Below are 20731 nucleotides of genomic sequence, written 5' to 3' on the forward strand. Positions count from 1 at the left end.
CCATCACGACGTTGTGAGATCGGCTAATGAGTAGCGCCGCTACGTAACCTATTGCGACACAGGCTTACCTTTGACGGGAAGTGGGTGGTCTTATACCAAGAACCAGACGCACGGTGAGCGAGAAATGGTATCTAAAAATTGTTTAAGTTGTCTAGACACTTGCTGGGTGTACATAAATATACTACGCGGCTAACCAGCATTGTACAAGGACAGTAACGGATAACTTTTACGTAAGTTATGACCGATTTCTTTTGATTGTTTTTGTGGAAACACTACAATTAGCAGGAATGACAATGTGAGTTCGTTGGCTAATGCGACGTGACTGCCGTGGACATGGGTTCCTAGCATCGACGCTAGCTGCTGTTTCGTAGCATCGTAATGAAATCCTAAATTTAAGTGTCTTTGCCACATTATTAGTATCACAGTTATTACTGTTATTACTGTGGTATTACAGTTATTACTAAACGTATGAAAAACTCAGTAAATGATTATTCAGTTTAATTAACTCAACGCTGTACGATACGATGATGCTAAAACAAGCTGCGAAGTTGTGTGTTTGAAACAAAACAGATACAATTCTTTCCTAACTGGTGTTATTTATTTATTTTTGTCTTTCTATATAGTCGTTGTCATCATGGTCTCTGCGGCTGTGCTCCATCTGTGGGTTTTAGCTTGGCTGGCTTCTGTTCTCGCTGCTGGTCAGTATCATCAACAGTACAATTCATCTTTAGTCACTGGGGAGTGTTATCTTTTAGTATACACGCAAGAATGAATCAAAATGGACACTCAGAATGTAGATTGTTTTTGACAACATTTTTAGTGTCATATTTCCTGCTGCCCCAGTGTGGGTATAATAACACACTTTCAGAAGGTTTTTTTAAGCATATTTTACCACGTTCAAGGTAAGGTAATTCAATTGTGAGTAAAAAATACTGGCTGAATTGATATCAGCTCAGTAATAAATACAAGTACTAGTAAACATTGCTGATTACATATTTGAGAATTATTATCTGTCAAAGGGAAAACGGCGATGCAGCTTCATGTGAGATGTGGACCAAAGGGTTATTTTAGAGGTGATGCAGTTGTTACCTAATAAAAGCCTTTCTTTAGTGCTGCAAAGATGATGCACAAAATAGAGCTTTCTCATCTGATTCCTTGTGTCCTAGCATGTGTGTTTTGTGGCGGTGATAGAGCGAATAATCTTGATTCATTGCTTATTTCTTTATATTGTGGTTCTAGAGAACCAGATTTTGTACTCATTTTTATTGACATATCTTTAAGCATTAGTTCCCCTGGCTTTCTGATGGTCTTTTACAGTTTTCCCTAAGCACTGGCTGCTTCCCCCCCCACTCATTTCACTTTCATTTTCAGTCCAGTCTTTGTTCCTGGCCATTATCATAAGAGGGTTGTTTCTTTTCTTTGTTAAGACCCTTAACACTAAATCATTCAAATATAAAAAGGCACCTAACTTAGTGTTGTCTACACATAACAGACAACTTAGCAAAGAGCCTATTTTAAGTTGCCAGGTTGGTGGACAGTGGAGGACAAAAGAAGTGACAGTCCTAAAACACTATCTACAGTAATTGAAGAGTGTTTGAAAATTATTTCCTTAAAAATAGAAGAAACAAAATCCAGCAAAGACCTGATCAGGTGATCAATCTACTATTTGCTGAAACCTCATCAGTAATGGTCACAATCAATAAGCCACATTTAAGGAGGGAAACAGGACAGAAAGGCTGAGGCAAGCCAAATCATACAAAAAATAGACTCAGAATCAGTTCTGAGCAGTTGTGCTACATGTAACACTGGCTTTATTTGAATGAATTATCTAATTAGTCATCTAGACACTGGTTCTATCCAACTAATGTGAGAGTGGAAACAGTGTTTTGTCATTGACATTGTGTACCAGTTCAAAATGCAAATGAAGTGTTTTGTTTTAACTTTACCTCTGCAGGCCTTTTTTGTAAAGGCTGAGATAAACTGTACTTTTCAAAATTGAAGAATTGAGGTGATTTAAAGAAAAAAAAGAGCAGGCCTCTGGACAGAGAATTCTAATTAAAAAGTTAAAGTTGAAAATACAACACATATATAGTTTTACAAATTTTTTTTTATTACATATGGTTAGTAAGGACAAGTGAGAAAAAGCACATGCAGTTGATATTGAAACAGACAAGCTCAGGTAAGATGGGGAGCAGCATATGGAAAGGAGAGATAGACAGAAGAGCAGTGTGAGACCTAACAGGACCTAAAATTAATTAGTAAAAAAAAATCTTGATCAGTCGGTTTATTTGTTTATTTATTTTTGCATGAAGAAATTAATGATAGTTTGCTACCTACTACAGACACATGGCTGTCTGTGATGACACATCAAAAGAGATGTTTCTTTTTTGTCTGTTGTTTTTCTCCAGCCTTGTGTCTGTTGTGTTTGTTGGTGTCAATTTTTTCTGTCATATCATTGTTTTTCTGCTCAGTTTCTGTATGTTATTCTTTACAGAAGAAAATTGATGGTTTCTTACTCCACCTCTACCTTTGAAATGAAGTGATGGTTAAAGCTCTTCCTATTGTCTTTGTAAATTGGCAGCAGATTTGGCAGCTAATGCTTCCCAAATGATTAGGGAAGACTAGCTTCACTACCTAAAGAATTACAATTCTCTGAGAATGTATATGGCCCCTTCCTGATTTCTGACATTTTTGCTTTGTTTTGAGATCTTTTAGCCTGCCTCGCTCTGTCAAACAAGTTCTATTTTTGTTGGTTTTTATCGATCTGGGTGTGACCACCGAAATTAAACTCAGCTTTCTGAAACATATGATTAATCACAGTTAATTCATAATTTATCAAGAACTGAGATAGTGCAAACATTATATTGAAGTTCTTCCTCCCAATGGTGGCACAGGTAGCTATTAGGTTCGTAGGCAATTACCTTTTCACATAGGGCCTTGTTGGTTTTGATATCTTTATTTCCTTTATAATTCAAATAATTTACAAAATCAATTTTGTATTTACCTGGGTTTTCTTTGTTTAAAATACAGTTTGTTTGATGATTTCAAACGTAAGCGTGAATGATGCGCAAAAAAAATAAGCATTTATGGTAAAGGTTAAATAATTTTGTACTTCATATGTACAGATGTTTGGGGGCCATCAGAATCCCTCCAGCTTTCTCTGTTTCAGGGAAGCTAGTTACAAGCCAGCATGATGAGCACAACGTTTTAGCTATGCCCACCTCCACCTCAACCTTATATATCCCAAAAGTTGGGAAATTGTAACTGCAATGTTAATTATGTAATGACTGTAAAGACATTGTGCTGTACTGTAACTAGTGTAAAAGATGATTATTTTTCTGACTTGGTATAACCATGGACACCATGTGTGTCCATGTTGCCGTGACAGGCGGAGTTTAATGTTGCATTAAAAAGAGGAATGTGGTCACGTCTCATCACACTTAGCAGCAGATGTTCCTATTGTGGTTGTATTGCTTAGACTGTGACAGGAACTGTGGGTAATTTGATGGCTCAGACTCACAGAAATGTATTAATAATCTTGTTGCTGACACAAGCACAGTGCTCATCAGCTATATTTTTCTGAGTTTTACTCTGCATGTGGGTTTACTTTTTTTTTGTGTGTGTGTTTGGTTTTTTGTTTTGACCTTCAGAAGACGACTATCATTTGGTGATAGCCCCACAGTCTCCAGTGGTTCAGATTGGGTCTAACTTGACAGCTATCTGCATGATCAACAACACAACTGAAGTCACAGCAGATGATCTCTACTGGAAGCTTTCTGAAATTATACCCAAAGAACATTACATCAAGATCAACAGTTCAGCACTTAATGTCACTGTCACCATCAGAAGTGAAAAGTCTGAATGGTTATTTTGCAGCTGCAAGACAGAGTCACACTATGTTGTCCTAAACAGGGGCAAATTTACTCATGGGATTTGGCTGAGGAAAGGCTGTAAGTTCTTATTGTCATAACTTGAAAATCTATTGCTGTTTTTACCCAAATGCAGCTATAACTCTTTTTTTTTTCGATCGGTTGTGATAACAGTAGTTTGTTTTCCTTTCTGTGTTTCCAATAGTATATGATGACAGAATTATTAGCCCCCCTATGAAAATTTAATTTTCAAGTATTCAAGTATTTTCCAAGTGCTGTGAAACACAGCTTTTCCAAATATCTTGGTTTTATTTTGGATATCTATATTATTTTACTTTGCACACAGAAACAAAATTAGTTAAGACAAACTAATACCAGGGTTAAAATGATTAACCCTGATGCTATTAGTCAATTGTGTATCATTTTTTGGAGAAAACAGCCTGTAGTGTTGTCTTGATGTATGTTGAATCATACAGGCAAGGAAATGCCAAAAATGTTCATCTGGCTGTAGTGTTTAAAATGGGAGAAACGTTGATACCATAGATGTATCTGGAGGCTGAAGGGTACCACTGGCCGTTGCCAGTATTTATTTATTTTTGGGGGGTGAAATACTTCTTATTGTGGGCTAATATAAATACTTAATGCTGTTTTCTAAATAAAACTAGTCTGTTAAGAAATACTATGTTGAAAATCCCTTTCTCTGTTAAAAAGCAAACAGCAAAACTTTGATAAAAACTTTGAATTTCATAAAGGGGTAATTATTTTGTCCTCATTTGTAAGCTGAATTTAAATTTAATATATATATATATATAAACCACCTGATAATGATACAGAAAAAATGCACTGAAAATTGTAATTTTGTGGCATGCAGAGATAAACTTTGTGAGTTTAGTTTTTGTTTTGTTTAAATATCAGATCGCCCGGAGAAGCCAAAGAATCTGTCCTGTATAGCAGTTCAGGAGAGCGACACTATCTCATCAAACATCAAATGTCAGTGGGAAGCAGTAGGACATCAAACGGAAGCTGTCCCTACAAATTATACACTGTTTATTAGACAAACGGGGTGAGTACACGCTTCATGAATCATTACTTTTTTTGTTTACAATTCTGTTTTTCATTCATTATGGTGAAACTAAGTCAAGCTGTATGTTAAAGCCAGCTCATCACAGTAGTGTTGTATTACATTTTTATGTTCCTGGTATGGACAATTTAAACATGTAATGTCTGTCAGTGTCAAGTTGTATAGCCACACGGCCACAATCAAATATGAACACACGAAACATGGGCACCTTGACACATAGGGGGTAATTTATCCTGACCACTTAATCTAACATGCATGTGTTTGGACTGTGGGAGGAAGCTAGAGTACCTCAAGAGAACCCATGCAGGGGCAAAGAGACCATGCATACCCTGATTGTGCAAATCTTTGCACCATTATGCCACCTAAATGTAATGTGACTTTTTAAACTAGTAATGAATACCAGTTGTCAAGCTTTGTGTAGGTTTTACTGTCAAGTAAATTGTCTTCTACTTCTTTTTTTAGTGATAAAATTTATACTGCATCAATATTAGGGCCAGTAAACAAAACCACAGTGGATCTGAATCTCTTTCCTCATCATATGGAACTGGAGATTTGGGTGGTGGCACAAAATGAACTTGGAAAAGAAGAGTCTGAACATCTGATAAAGCTTGCTAATTGCTTTGGTAAGTAAATAGTACATTTGATTATTATGTTTAACATATTTGCATGTTCTGAGCCAGTAGTCTAAAACGTATATTCAGATTAAGTGATGTTGATTGTCTTGAATTCTGTGTGTGTGTGTGTGTGTGTGTGTGTGTGTGTGTGTGTGTGTGTGTGTGTGTGTGTGTGTGTGTGTGTGTGTGTGTGACAGTAAAAACAAAGCCTCCATCCGTCGCAGTCATTTCAGAGGCAGTTTTTCCCACCTCCCTTGTGATGAGCTGGAATTCTTCTATTGATAAAAGTTATCTGGAAACGATATATGAAATTAGATTCTGCCCATTGGGATCTCAAAAGTGGTTTTATGTAAGTATGTTTGTATACCCTTCCATCAAAAATTGCCATTGTAAAAGACAATATTACCATATTTCTAAAAGATTCAAACTATTGTGTAAACCTGTAAATCAGTTAAGATTCCAGTGTTGTGTTATGTATTAATGAACAAATCTGCAGAAATTGTATTACTGACAATTTTAAGAAAATCTGATTTAGTTTCATGACATGTTGAATCTGTTCTCCACAAAGCTCTTGAGAGTGATTGAGAATGAAGGTTTACTTTAGCACAGTAATATGTTTTTTTTGTGTTCTATACAACCTTCTACAGTGTCCCTGTACAGTGTGTACACCATTTTATCTTTGTAGCACTTGCTCAAGGTGCTCAAATGGTAACACAGTGGCTCTGTGGTTAGTACTGTTGCCTCAAAGCAAGAGGGTCCTGTATTTGCTGAAATCTTAGAGTCTTAATATTTTAAATGTGATTCTTCTCAGACTGGTACATATTAACTCTTGTTTTATTTTTAAGTGACATATGGTTTATGTTTTTAGGTACCTCTGGCAGACACTTCGAGGTATATACAGTCCTTTAGACTCCAGAACCTGCAACCAGACACAGTTTATGTCACTCAGGTACGGTGCAAATATAATAATAATAACAAGCACTGTGGTTACTGGAGTGACTGGAGTAGCAACGTTACCGAGAGAACACCAGAGGATTGTGAGTATTATGAATTCCAGTTCGGACTAGTTTCAGTAAAAGCATTTCATCAAATGAAATATTTTGCTACAGACAATTAGCACAGTTATGATTAATAAATTGTTCACTTAATACTATGTTATACACGATGAATAAACTATTCAGACTCTGAAGTCCTCAAGAGCTTTTTGTATCCAAAAGCATAAAGATTGAAAATAAAAACCTCTGGCAGTGAGAAGATTTACTGAACCTGTGAAACTGCATACATTGTCCACCCATGTGTTTACGGGTTCTTTTGTCCTTTTGATAAACTAAAAGATTTAATATTCTGTTCTTTTTCTTTTACCTAGTACCAAAAAGTAAACCAGATGTATGGATAATCACGTCGGAGGAAGGCCTAAATAAACGACAAATTGAGTTCATTTGTAAGGTAAATTTCCATCACATTCAATTTAACATTTAAAAACAGTTTTATCTAACAATACTCCTGTTGTCATAAGCACAAAGCATTAGAATTTATTTGACATGAAAGGTTTAACATAAATGATAGACATTCTACAGATGGACCAAAACATTTAGATACATTTTTAACTGAACTGAACCAGTTAAAAACACAAACAAAAGGAACTATTGCTGCCAACCCTAACTCACCACAGCCAACATGTTAGAACAGACTGTCATAGACTATTTTCATAGTCTTCAGTATAGTTAATTATAGTTAAAATATTTTATTCATTATAGCAAGCGTTTGATGAATGGCTAGATCAATAAAATTTTAACAGAATAGAATGAATGAGTTGGACAGATTGCGATATAGTCCTGGATATAGTCAATGGTTTGAATAACAGATTTAAAAATTGGAATACGAGAGGTCATTTAATAATATTTGTTCTTTTCTTTCAGACACACTAAAGATTTCCTTAATTTTTATGTATAGCCTTATTCGGATAATATAACAATCCAGTTTAAAAATCATCTTATTTTATTGTCACACCAAGTTGTAGATTTGCACTTTGCACCAGTTGTTGTAATTGCATATGTTTGCTTTTCAAATATATGCTACTAACAGGCAAGTTACATATTGTAACATCAACAGTGTTAACATAGATAAAGGGTGTTTCTCTCATCTCTTGTTTATTTTTTAAGGCATAATTTGATATTTGTGGCTATACCAAAATTTTGGCAAGTAACTAATATCAGCCAATATATTGGCCCCACAGATTTATCTGTCGGGCTCTATTGAACACACTGTTCAGTGTGATAAATAACATAAATAATTTTGTTTCATAGACACACTGGCATTTTGGTTTTTTTTTTAGCATTTATGCTAGCCCTTCTTAGGCCCTGGGACCATTTTTGGTCCCTTTAGTTTTTCAGTTACAAGCCATTTGCACTGTGTTGAATGGAATATAGCCAAATTCTCTAAAAAAAAGTTTGGCATAATTTCATTTCAAAATTCAAGTCTGACTTCCTTAAATTAGCTTCAGTGGCTAAGCTAACAATACACATCCTCTTAGAGCCCTAGGGACCATTTTTGGCCCATTGACTTCCATTATAAACGCTATTTTTCACTGCAGAATTATTACCGTTAATGTCTTGGTGATTACTTATGTTTCCCTTTCGTTTTGGTCTATGAGCCTTAGAGTTGTAATTTTTTTATTTGTCCACCGGGTGGCGCCCTTGCTCCACATTTGATCCCTGCTGGAAAACAGCGGGCTGCTTGGACAGACCTGCCGGAAATGAAGCCTCATTTCCGGCGTGCAGCAGCGGCTTCGCCCGCTGATCGGGCGGGACCATTTTTTGGTCCCTAGTATTTAGTATTTATTTATTTATTGTCATTGTCAAGAACAATGAAATTGCGTTTGGGGCTTCCATACAACCCCAAAAAAAGAAGAAAATAATAAATACCCCTTAAAACCCAAGTGTACATATTTAACCCAGTGTGACTCCAATGCAATAAGACAATCCTTAGCAATAATGTTCGTAGAAATTCAGACAAAGACCTGAGAAACATGACAAAATACAACAATGCAACCCATTCAATATTATTGTACTGTGAGATATGATATCAGATATGATAGTTATCTATTTAAGAAAGAGGGGGGGGGGGGGGGCAGGAGGGGGAAGAGAATAAAGATATGATGCACCAATGCAGACCAGTTCATTGCTATTAAGAAGTTGGATATGGTTATTGTCCGTGAGAGGGGGGCAGAGAGTTCAGGAGCCTCACAGCCTGTGGATACAGGCTGTTGGCCAGTCTGGATGTTCTGGCCTGTATAGACCTGTACCTTCTCCCTTAGGGCAGCAGATGGAAAAGGTGGCGCGCAGGGTGATGTTGGTCCCGCAGGATACTGTGCACCCTCCTCAGACAGCGAGTGGGGAAGATGTTACTGATCTCTGGCAGACTTGTTCCAATAATTCTGCCAGCTTCTTTCACCACCCGCTGGAGTGCTTGCTGATCGGCCTTGGTGCAGCTGGGGAACCACACTAGAAATCCATACGTCAGAACGCTGCTGATGGCACAGTTGTAGAAGTTCAACATCAGAGATCTGGGAATGTGTGCGCTCCGCAGTCTCCTCAGGTAGTAGAGGCGCTGTTGGGCCTTCCGTACAACTGAGGTGATATGGTTGCCCCAGGACAGGTCCTCGGTCACAGTTACCCCCAAGAATTTAAAACTGCTCACCCTCTCCACCGCCTCACTGCCAATGAAGAGAGGCAGATGGTTGTTATGACCCCTCTTCCGGAAATCTACAATGATCTCCTTGGTCTTTTTGGTGTTTAAGACCAAGTTATTGTCGTGGCACCATGACTCTAGTTGTTGCACCTCTGTCCTATAGTTTGTCTCATCATTGTTGGATATAAGTCCGAGCACTGTAGTGTCATCTGCAAACTTAACAATGAGATTGGACACGCAGGAGGAAATACAGTCATGGGTGAAGAGAGTGTATAGCAGAGGGCTCAGAACACACCCCTGAGGGGCACCGGTGTTGACCACAAGGGTGGAAGAGGTGTTCTTACCCACTCTGACACTCTGTCTACGGTTAGTGAGGAAGTCCACAATCCAGTTGCACAGAGAGGAGTTAAGTCCCAGTTGGTGGAGTTTGGGACGGAGTTTGTATGGCCGGATGGTATTAAAAGCCGAGCTGTAGTCTACAAAGAGGAGCCGTGCATAGGTGTTCCTGTGTTCCAAGTGCTTCAGTAATGTGTGCAGCACTGTGGCGATCGCATCCTCGGTTGACCGGTTCTCCCTGTATGCAAACTGGTGCGAGTCCAGGGATGGTGGAAAAGCAGCTCTGATGTGTTTAATGACCAGTCTCTCCAGGCATTTGGCGGGAATGGGGGTGAGTGCCACAGGTCTGAAATCGTTCAGACATGTGACATTTGACTGTTTTGGGATGGGAACGATGGTTGCTGCTTTGAAACAGGATGGTACCAGTGAACAGGACAACGAGGTGTTATATATAGAGGTGAAGACGTCCGCCAGGTCCGCAGCACAGTCTTTTAGCACCCGGCCCAGCACTCCATCCGGCCCGGCCGCCTTCCTGGTGTTAATGCTCCGGAACACACGCCTCAGCTCATGAGTGCTCAGGACCAGAGCAGGGTCGGTTGAGGGGAGAGGGGACAGGACAGGGTCAGTGTTCTCCCTGTCAAAACGGGCATAAAAGAGATTTAGATCCTCAGCCAGAGTAGAACTGTCGGCTGAGGGTGATGGTGTTCTTCTTTTGTAGTCCGTGATAGCCCTGATGCCCTCCCAGACCTGCCTTGGGTTTGTGTTGTTCTCAAACCTGGCCTCGATACGCTCGATAGGACCATGAGAGGGTGCATTTTTTTTTAGTCATCAGGAAATGACGTATTTGTTGTCACGTGGTATCGGACGTGTGGGCTGGAAAAAGCAGTCCCCGGTGATCGTGCCCCGGTGATCGTCGCGACTTACCCCGGCAACATGCACTTATTTCGGCCTAGAGGAGGAGCATTTGCCGCCCGGAGACCATTTTCTGGTCCTGAAAAAAAAAAAAAAAAGGCGATCGAAATGAATGTTGGTGCCAATCTTTAGTCCATCTAAAGGCCTAATTATAATAACAATTGAATATTACCTCAAATGGTTTTTTTTGGAAAATATTCAAGTTTTATGTTTTTTGGGGCAAAAAAAGCAGTGCGCTCATGTGACGAAACCGGGATATAAAGGGTTAAAATCCGCGAAATGTAATTAAAACTTGACATGAATATTTCAAGGAGAAGTAGGTCTAAAAGATTGGCTAATTTAAAGTGGAATAAAATATTAATATATAAATTTTTTATAGCACTTTTTTGGGCGTGGTCGATTAGGACCGATAGTGTGTGCATTTTATGAAATGCGCTCCTGCAAAAAAAATAAAAGTGGATCGAAATGAATGTTAGTGCCAATCTTTGGTCCATCTAAAGGCCTAATTATAATAACAAACAAATATTACTTCAAATGTTTTTTTTGGAAAATATTTAGTTTTTTGTTTTTTGGAGCTAAAAAAAACAGGGCGCTCATGTAATAAAACTGAGATTTAAAGGGTTAAAACAACGAAAATATAATTAAAACTTTATATGAATATTTCAGGGAGAAGTAGTTTTAAAAGACTGACCAATTTAAAGTGGAAAAAAATATGAATATATAATCTTTTTATTGCACTTTTGGGGCGGGACCATTTTTGGTCCCCAGGGCTCTAAAGGGATGCATTTTTAAGGGCCAGCCAAGGGCTAGCAGTCATGTTGGTTGTTTTTGTGTAATAATGAGAACTGTCTGCATACTGTCTGCAACTTTGCTCATCCAGGATCCAGAGTTTTCCAATGGGAGGATAAGAAGATTTAACATAACGATTGAGAAACAAAAGGATAGTATCAGGAATGGAACTTGGGAGATTATTCCAGTGAACAGAAGTCTGACAGATGGCAGCTCAAGTAAAAAACAGATCACTCCACTAAAAACGATTACCTTGGATGATGAGGAGTCTGTGACCGTGTATGTCACAGCCATAAATTCTGTGGGGGCATCTCCTCAGGCAAAGTTGATCATTTCCCGCAAAACACGGGGTAAGTGTCCATGTTGACCTTGAATTTACAGGCGTGACATTTAGACACAACTGTGACATATAATCTAAAGCAGTCCAGATAATATTTTCGGCATAAAATCACACACACAAATTAGAATGTTCTTGATTAATAAGTAACAGTAACAGAGACGTACGATGGTATCCAAAGGGACCCAGCAGCAACCATGAACCAGGATGCCATGTGGTTTATGATCATAATTTTTAACTCTCAGCTGTTTGCGAAGCCCCAGGTATAAAACTGCAGTTAACAGAATCAGTATAGTGGTGTGAGTAATGTATGATTATATGCCTAGTATACACATAGTAGATAATTTCAGAACTTTAACTCAAAGTTCTTAGCAGGTTTTAACTCGAGGTCAGATGAGTTTTATAATTTACTAAATGTAGTTTATTCACTAAGTCTGGTCCAAATCAAGACCCAATGTATGACAAATTGGGCTATGGTTATATTTGTTATTTCATGTGTGTGTGTGTCTGTTACAGAACCTCCTGCAGTGGAAAAAACGGAGGTACAGTCCCATAACGGTCAGCTGTTTCTTTCATGGAAACCCCCTAACAGAACAGTGTCCGAGTATGTGGTGGAATGGGACAGTGATGGTGAGAGAAACTGGCAGAGGGAAAATGGAAAAACAAACTACACTGCAATTAAAGGTATTTTTTCTGTTTTTCTGAGGGTTTAGGAAACAAAAAGTTGTTGTACAACCCTCTTGAAGAAATATGGAATAACCACGTTTGGAGAATGTTCATTTAGTTGTTTAAAGGCATATGGCACCCATCATAAAATCTCTCTCGTGTCATGGCTGTTGTTGAAGCTGTTGTTTAGTTTGAGCTGTCATAAAAAGGAGACTGACTGTACTGTGCAGATGGCACTTTAGGTAGATCTTTTTAAAAAGCGATAAAAAGGTGGAGTCAAAAAGCTAGTCTCTGATTTCATTGTTTAATGATAATGATATGGCGTTATAAAGAGTCAAGTTTCTTATTGATAAGCAACACAAATGATAAATATGTTATAGTGACTTTAATACAACCTTGTTAAAGCAAGAAAGTATTCTCTTGTAACAAGGAATTAATATATTTTGCATACACTGCAGCGGATCTTAAAGCAAAACCTTTAAGTTAACTTTTACTATGGCTGCTAATACTAATAGCTTCTGTTGCTTTACTCTAACTGCATGTTGTATAAGATTGCTATTAATTAAAGAGTGCTTTTCCCCCCTTTTTTAACCTTGATGTCAAATCTAGGGGACCTTAAGCAATTTGTTCAATACAGAATATCAGTGTACCCTATATATGGCAAACTGGTTGGGAAGCCAGTCCTTGAACGAGCCTATTTTGAACAAGGAGGTAAGAGATCATACTTGTCAATTAATCAATAGTAAACCATTGTATTTTGAATTGTTGTGGATATTATAATTTGAATAATGCTGTTAATCTCGTAAAATTGATGTTAACGCCATAACCGTTATAATGTCATTTTAACGAGATTGTATAGAATGCATTTGATGATTCTATGCAAAATTTTTATATTAATCATTTGACAAGTTATATATTGTCTATCAGTTATTTCCACAGAGATGTTCTTAAAGTCAGTTTGTTGTTATTTTTATTTTTTTGTACAGTTCCATCACAAGGCCCTATTGTTAACCTGAGTGGTGACCCAGGATGTTACACAGCCAAGCTGGAGTGGGATGAGATTCCTCTGATAAAACGACGCGGCTTCATCACAAACTACACAATATACTATCGAAGTGGGACTGAAACTCGTGGTATCTACTGGTTCCATGTTGTGCTGAACTGTTAGGTTAGCTTTTTAAAATGAAAACACTCAATTGCCAGGCTAACCTTTGATTTCTGTTGTTCTTTCTTGCAGGCATAACTGTGCCAGCTAACACCACCTCATACACTTTGACATCATTATCACGCAACACAAAGTATGACATTTGGATAAAGGCTTCAACTATCAGAGGCTCAGTCAATGGCTCTAACCACTCGTTCACTACTCTGAAATATGGTCAGTACATGATCCAACTAGTTGAGAAATGTCACAAAGTCAGTTTTACCTTTTCCAAAGTGTCTGTGTAGGGTCTCAGTCAATCGAGGTGTTGTAATCTTGAGAGATTGAAAAGAAGGCTACTGGAGCGTCTTGGATGAGAGGCTAATTGAAGTTTAGATTTTTACCATTGGTTTTTGAATTGCTGTTAACCCTTTGTCTTATCTATATATCTTTTTCACCTCACAGCACCAGGAGAAATTGAAGGCATTGTGGTAGGAGTGAGCCTTGGGTTTCTGTTTGTTGTTCTCATGACCATGCTGCTCTGTTTCTGCAAAAAAGATGTGTAAGTTACCCATAAATATCTCTTGGGATGTTTACCGCCTCTCAGTGAATGGCTGTAAACTGAACACGTACATCTAGGGTTTCCATTTACTCTTTGTTGCATCTTACCTTTTCCAAGACTGCAGGCATTTTAACGTGCCTTTGGGTGTACAGCACTTTAGTCATTGGATGAGGCACATAATACTAGTTTATTTTGAGCATACCAATCTTAAAAATTGTAAACATTCATTACTTCATACACAATATTCATCATAATAGCTCCACTGAAACTGTGATTTCAATATTTTTGGAGTTATTGTATTTTTCTATATAAGTATGTTTTGTTTTTTTCTTTTCTACAGGATCAAGGACAACTTTTGGCCTCAGATTCCAAATCCCGGAGATAGCACCATTGGAAACTGGTCTCCAGATTATCCTTTGAAAGTAAGAGTTTCACATTAGTGCATAGGTGTCAAACTCTGGCCCGCGGGCCAAATGTAATTAGGCTGCAGGCCAAATTTGGCGAAGCCATACCAAATTACTATTAGAGCTGGCCTACTGGTATTATACAGCTAATATATATATTGTTTAGTATTAAGCTTTGTTTGTTCCATATTCAGTTTTTCAGCAAAACGTGTTTGAGTCCATAAGAAAAGATTCATTCTTATATCTGGAGGAATAAATATCTTTCAATAAATATTAACGTTAGCCCGCGACTTTGTTCCAGTTTTGAATTTTGGCCCACTGTGTATTTGAGTTTGACACCCCTGCATTAGTGTGTCAGCATGACCAGAATAATGGTAATAAAAAAAATATTAAACCACCAGGACATAGCACAAATGATTGCTTGCATAAAGCAGATTGCTCATTCTCAACCCTGTTTGTCATCACTGCATAGACATTTCTGTTAGCTAATGACACTTGCCTCATACAACAAGGTCAGAGTACTGAGTGAAGAACTGTCTTCCATGTTTCGTGTCATGCATAAAATGTCAGCTGAAAGCATTGCAGGTACAGCTTTCAGAGAGGTCCAGTGACTAAAAGAATTACCCCATTAATAGTGTCCTAATTTACAAATCCCTTTCATAGGAGAGGAAGCACAGAGGTGTCAAACTAACAAGCTTTTTTTTATTGAAACATTTTTGCCTCTATTGGATAGTGGAGCAGTGCAGATAGAGAAGAAAGTGGTGAGGGAGGGGGAAAACTTGCAGCAAAGGGCCACGGTTTGAACTCGAACCTGGGCTGTACTTTGGCCAAGTGGCATGTGGATGCCTGCTGAAGCACTGAGTTACAGTGGCACGGCAAAATTAGGCTTTAAAACTGACTAATATGTCTTTATCTGTAGATAGCTTAATACTGTCCCGTTTTGTATTTAATCAGATGCATTTCTCTTTTGCTTTCTTTTTCTACAGGCAGAGGCACCAAGAGAGAACTGTCTATCTGGCATCAGTGTGCTTAATGTGGATGTTTGTGATGCAAAGTGTGTATTTGAGGAGGACAAGGCAAGTCTGCCTCTGAAAAAGGACAAGTATCTGTCTGAGGAGCACAGCAGTGGAATCGGTGGCTCCTCCTGCATGTCCTCACCTCGACAGAGTGTGTCTGACAGTGATGAGGGTGGTGATATGGCTGACACCACGGCCAGCACTATTCAGTACTCCTCTGTAGTCACCTCCAGTGGTTACAAGGGCCAGAACCCAAGCTCTCTGCCCCAGCAGTCCATTTTTTCACGGTCTGAGTCCACACAGCCACTGCTGGACTGTGAAGAGAACCATGACACCATGGTGCAGGAGGGCAGCAGACAGTGTTTCCTGAGACAGCCCTGCTTTACTCACAATGCAGGGAATGAAAATGCCACCGACAGTAATGACTTCAACCCGTTGGAGATGGAGCAGCAAGAGGTGCTGGACTTCTGTCCCCTGGAAGAAGACACTGAACACACAGCACCTGCAGATTGCCAATCTGATGACTGGATACCAGCACCGGTCTCCAGCTACATGCCTCAGCTGGGTGGCTACAGGCCACAGTAAGAACTCAGATGGCTCGTCTGATACATGCATCACCTACATATGTGGTCTTGTGCCTTTGTTAGTCCTGGGTGTTTATTTAAAGTATTGAACAAATCCCAGTATATCTTTTGCACTTAATCAAATGTAAATAGTCCCATTATATTACACTGTAAAGAGTAATGTGAATTAGAGCTTGCGGTTGTCGTTTGCACGCTTTACTCTCACAAGGAAAAATTACATAGCCAGTTCTTTGTAAATAAAACAACATCTTCAACATAATGACGAAATACAATTTTATACTAACATAAACTGCTAATGGCATGCCAGACTGCTCAGTGCAGCCTAATGTCCTTAATCTCACTTGAATTTTAATTTTTAAGTGACAGTTTATAGCTGAATGTAAAGTCTTATGTTTTTATTGCATTTATTAAAGGCACCATGAAGCTCTTAAAATGTTGAAACTGTTGTTTTTCAGTTTTCCTAATGTTAATTCCAGATGTTGTTGGAAGATGTGTTTTCTCACCTAAGGCTGTGTCAAAGCAAGCATTATATCTTAATTTGTTGTATCACAATGTTAAAACAATTTGGAATACCGTGTGGTCATAAACAGCATTGCTTCAGCTCTGATCAATCACTGCTGATTGTATTTCTTTTTCAAATGTCACCATGCTAAAGCTTAACAATAAAACATGAAGGGAAGTCAGTAAGCTTCGTTTTTTTTTATTTTTGCTAGACATTCCAATGAACTGCTTTGAGTCACACGTAAGTAACCTGGGAGATGCCTAATTGCTTGCTTATGGGGTACATTCTGAGATGAAGGAAACTGGATTCTCTCTTCCAGAGTTTCTTGCTGACTACTTGCCTCCTGCTGCACTGGAAGTAGAACATTGACAGCATATAGTGGAGCCAGTAATCTAACTTTACATTTATATCTACATTTTATAAATGTTGGAAGTCCCAGTGAGACAAGTTTGTGGACACCAGGACACTTCCTAATATGAGTGATCATCCTAGAAGGACCTTAGTCAAGGAGGTGACTAAAAACCTAATGGGCACTCTGACAGAATTTCAGCGTTGCTCTGTGGAGCAAGGAGAACCTTTCATTAACTATTTCTGCAGCACTCCAATAATCAGGTGTATATGGTATATGCAGTGTTGGTCAAGTTAGTTGAAAAAAGTAATCAGTAACTAATTACTGATTACTTCCCCAAAAAAGCAATCCAGTTTACTGATTACTTATTTTCAAAAGTAATTAGTTACTTAGTTACTTTTTAAAAACACGATTTACAACCTGAATAGGTGATAAAGCGAAAGGTCTTTCAGCCCAATTCTACTTTTTCTGTATAATCCATCATACAAAATGTAATCAAATGGCAAAGTCTCTTTTTTTAAACTTGTTTTATCAGTTTTAATCTTTTAACTTTACAGGGAGTGCAGAATTATTAGGCAAATGAGTATTTTGTCCACATCATCCTCTTCATGCATGTTGTCTTACTTTTCCTTTTCTTTGGCAAAATGGGTCAAAAGAAGGACTTGACAGGCTCAGAAAAGTCAAAAATAGTGAGATATCTTGCAGAGGGATGCAGCAGTCTCAAAACTGCAAAGCTTCTGAAGCGTGATCATCGAACAATCAAGCGTTTCATTCAAAATAGTCAACAGGGTCGCAAGAAGCGTGTGGAAAAACCAAGGTGCAAAATAACTGCCCATGAACTGAGAAAAGTCGAGCGTGCAGCTGCCAAGATGCCACTTGCCACCAGTTTGGCCATATTTCAGAGCTGCAACATCACTGGAGTGCCCAAAAGCACAAGGTGTGCAATACTCAGAGACATGGCCAAGGTAAGAAAGGCTGAAAGACGACCATCACTGAACAAGACACACAAGCTGAAACGTCAAGACTGGGCCAAGAAATATCTCAAGACTGGTTTTTCTAAGGTTTTATGGACTGATGAAATGAGAGTGAGTCTTGATGGGCCAGATGGATGGGCCCGTGGCTGGATTGGTAAAGGGCAGAGAGCTCCAGTCCGACTCAGACGCCAGCAAGGTGGAGGTGGAGTACTGGTTAGGGCTGGTATCATCAAAGATGAGCTTGTGGGGCCTTTTCGGGTTGAGGATGGAGTCAAGCTCAACTCCCAGTCCTACTGCCAGTTTCTGGAAGACACCTTCTTCAAGCAGTGGTACAGGAAGAAGTCTGCATCCTTCAAGAAAAACATGATTTTCATGCAGGACAATGCTCCATCACACGCGTCCAAGTACTCCACAGCGTGGCTGGCAAGAAAGGGTATAAAAGAAGAAAAACTAATGACATGGCCACCTTGTTCACCTGATCTGATCCCCATTGAGAACCTGTGGTCCATCATCAAATGTGAGATTTACAAGGAGGGAAAACAGTACACCTCTCTGAACAGTGTCTGGGAGGCTGTGGTTGCTGCTGCACGCAATGTTGATAGTGAACAGATCAAAACACTGACAGAATCCATGGATGGCAGGCTTTTGAGTGTCCTTGCAAAGAAAGGTGGCTATATTGGTCGCCGATTTGTTTTTGTTTTGTTTTTGAATGTCAGAAAAGTATATTTGTGAATGTGGAGATGTTATATTGGTTTCACTGGTAAAAATAAATAATTGAAATGGGTATATATTTGTTTTTTGTTAAGTTGCCTAATAATTATGCACAGTAATAGTCACCTGCACACACAGATATCCCCCTAAAATAGCTAAAACTAAAAACAAACTAAAAACTACTTCCAAAAACATTCAGCTTTGATATTAATGGGTTTTTTGGGTTCATTGAGAACATGGTTGTTGTTCAATAATAAAATTATTCCTCAAAAATACAACTTGCCTAATAATTCTGCACTCCCTATATGCATCAAGCAAAAATTTAATTATATGCAACATTCTCTGACTTAAATTAGTTTAACATTTAAACCTATTTTCTGCACATTCCAGCACATAAAATAAAATATTTTTTGTGTTTACACTCAGTCTTTCAAATAGATGCAAGTAAAACACAGCAGAACATAAATAAAATCAAAGACTAGCTGTTCTGTTGCTCTATTTTCACCTGTAAAGCAGGAGTGGGGTAGGCGGAGGTGTGCTCTGGTGCAGGTGTGCTGCAGCAGTCAGTTGAAGAATCCGTGAGTTTCTCTGAATTTCCCATTACGTCGTTGTGCACTCAGTGCTTGTTTAGGGGTTTTTTTGCTGTAAAAAGAAGTTTTCTTCCCACGCACAACGGACGCTAATGTTTTTGTCACTTTTTATGGAATCAAACTCAAAGTAAGGTCAGTACTTCCACGCTTTAAACGCTAGTTAAAATGCTAGTTAAACGCTAGTTAAACTGCAGGAATATCTTTAAGATATTCCTGCAGTTTAACTAATTGGTGTGTGTTATCTGGCCTCATAGATAGATAAAGTTTTGTGTCATCTGCATTGCAGTGAAAATGTATGCCATCTTCTGATGATTCTGCCTAAGTGAAGCAGAAACAGAATTGGTCCTAACACTGAGCCCTGTGTAACTCCATAATTAACCTTAGTATGTGAAGAGTACTCTCCATTTACATGAAAAAATTTGGAGATTAGATAGATATGATACAAACCACTGCAGCGCAGTCCCTGTAATACCTACAGCATGCTCTATTCGTTCTAATAGAATATTCTGGTCAACAGTATTGCTGCACTGAGGTCTAGCAGGACAAGCACAGAGATGAGTCTACTGTCAGATGCCACAAGAAAAATATTTTGTGGGGGAGCTGCTACAATTGTGACAGGAGTGTTGCTCAGCTGAGGACTGATCAGGAGCATGAAAAAACCAAGGCTTGAGGCAGAGAAAAACACGATCCTAAACAGAACCATAAAAAACCTGAGATGAGACGAGATGAGACCTGACCTGACCTGACACAATACAAACAGAGCAAAGCAAACTCCAGCACCTGGCTGTGATGTCAGCAGAGAAAGAGATGCTTGAGAGACTTGACCACCAAAACGTGATAGACAGATTTACCAACCTCAAGGTGAGGCGACATAGGTTAAAAGAAAAGAAAAAAATCTGCAGAGCCATAGTAGTATCTGCAGTAAAGATCATTGTATACATTGTACCATAGGTCAAGGTGTCTCAATTTTTCAAATTTTTTAATAATATTTTGTACTCTTCTATTTTTGGAGTGTATTTTTATGTATCTGTATTATATTATACATACACATTAAAAGTGAATCCGTCCAAAAAAATGCGCTCAGTTTACTTTTTACTCACTGTTAGCATCATTCATTATTCTCCCGCAGTAATTAAGGTTAGGATATGTTTTTTTTTTTTTTTTTAATTCCAATCCATTCTTCTTTGGCAGTAGTAGTCTTTAGCAGCATTTAAATAACCTTTATCAGATTTGATGGTTTTGTTACAGACTTTTCAAAAAAGTGTTTTGCTTTTCTTTCACAAATGTGGGGATTCAATTGTGTTAAAATGTACAAAACAGTGATGTCATGTTTTGTGACGAGGACCCAGGCACAGAGAGACTTGATGAATTTAAGAATCTTATGATTTAATAAAGAAATTTGCAGACTTGCACAGAGTGTAAAATTATTAACCTTGGACTAAATGAAGAAATGGATAGACTCAATACAGCAGGAACTCAGCGTAATTGGCAGTCCACAAATATAAACAAACAGTATATGAGCGACTTTGACCTTTGCGATGCATGGCGCTCCCTTCACCCCAACAGTAAGGAATATACTTTTTTTCTCACATGTCCAGCACTCC

The 20731-nt window shown here is 38.5% G+C and overlaps 1 protein-coding gene across 5 annotated transcripts; it reads left to right on the forward strand.

Moving 5' to 3' along the window:
• Positions 1-75: 75 nt before the first annotated feature.
• Positions 76-16199, forward strand: il6st (interleukin 6 cytokine family signal transduce). Of its 5 annotated transcripts, none has more exons than XM_080874431.1 (16): positions 76-230; positions 624-698; positions 3651-3950; positions 4785-4932; positions 5413-5573; positions 5762-5913; positions 6433-6601; positions 6931-7010; positions 11383-11641; positions 12145-12312; positions 12904-13005; positions 13281-13427; positions 13532-13672; positions 13901-13997; positions 14338-14419; positions 15388-16199. In XM_080874431.1, the coding sequence occupies exons 2-16, from the start codon at positions 635-637 to the stop codon at positions 16000-16002; spliced, it is 2685 nt and encodes an 894-aa protein (XP_080730557.1). In that variant the 5' UTR covers positions 76-230; positions 624-634; the 3' UTR covers positions 16003-16199. The 5 variants fall into 5 exon arrangements, with proteins under 5 accessions (XP_080730557.1, XP_080730559.1, XP_080730560.1 ...); XM_080874433.1 differs by having other exon boundaries at positions 3654-3950; XM_080874432.1 differs by having other exon boundaries at positions 77-113.
• Positions 16200-20731: the final 4532 nt, after the last annotated feature.

This window comes from Rhamphochromis sp. 'chilingali', assembly GCF_963969265.1.
Source record: "Rhamphochromis sp. 'chilingali' genome assembly, chromosome: 2".
Taxonomy (NCBI): Eukaryota; Metazoa; Chordata; class Actinopteri; order Cichliformes; family Cichlidae; genus Rhamphochromis; species Rhamphochromis sp. 'chilingali'.

Bases quoted from the DNA above. Each gene is read 5' to 3' on its own strand.
- il6st (XM_080874431.1), top strand. From the start codon at position 635: ATGGTCTCTGCGGCTGTGCTCCATCTGTGGGTTTTAGCTTGGCTGGCT. The intron at 12,313-12,903 runs GTATTTTTTCTG...TGTCAAATCTAG, and splicing joins AAACTACACTGCAATTAAAG to GGGACCTTAAGCAATTTGTT. The intron at 13,998-14,337 runs GTAAGTTACCCA...TCTTTTCTACAG, and splicing joins TGTTTCTGCAAAAAAGATGT to GATCAAGGACAACTTTTGGC.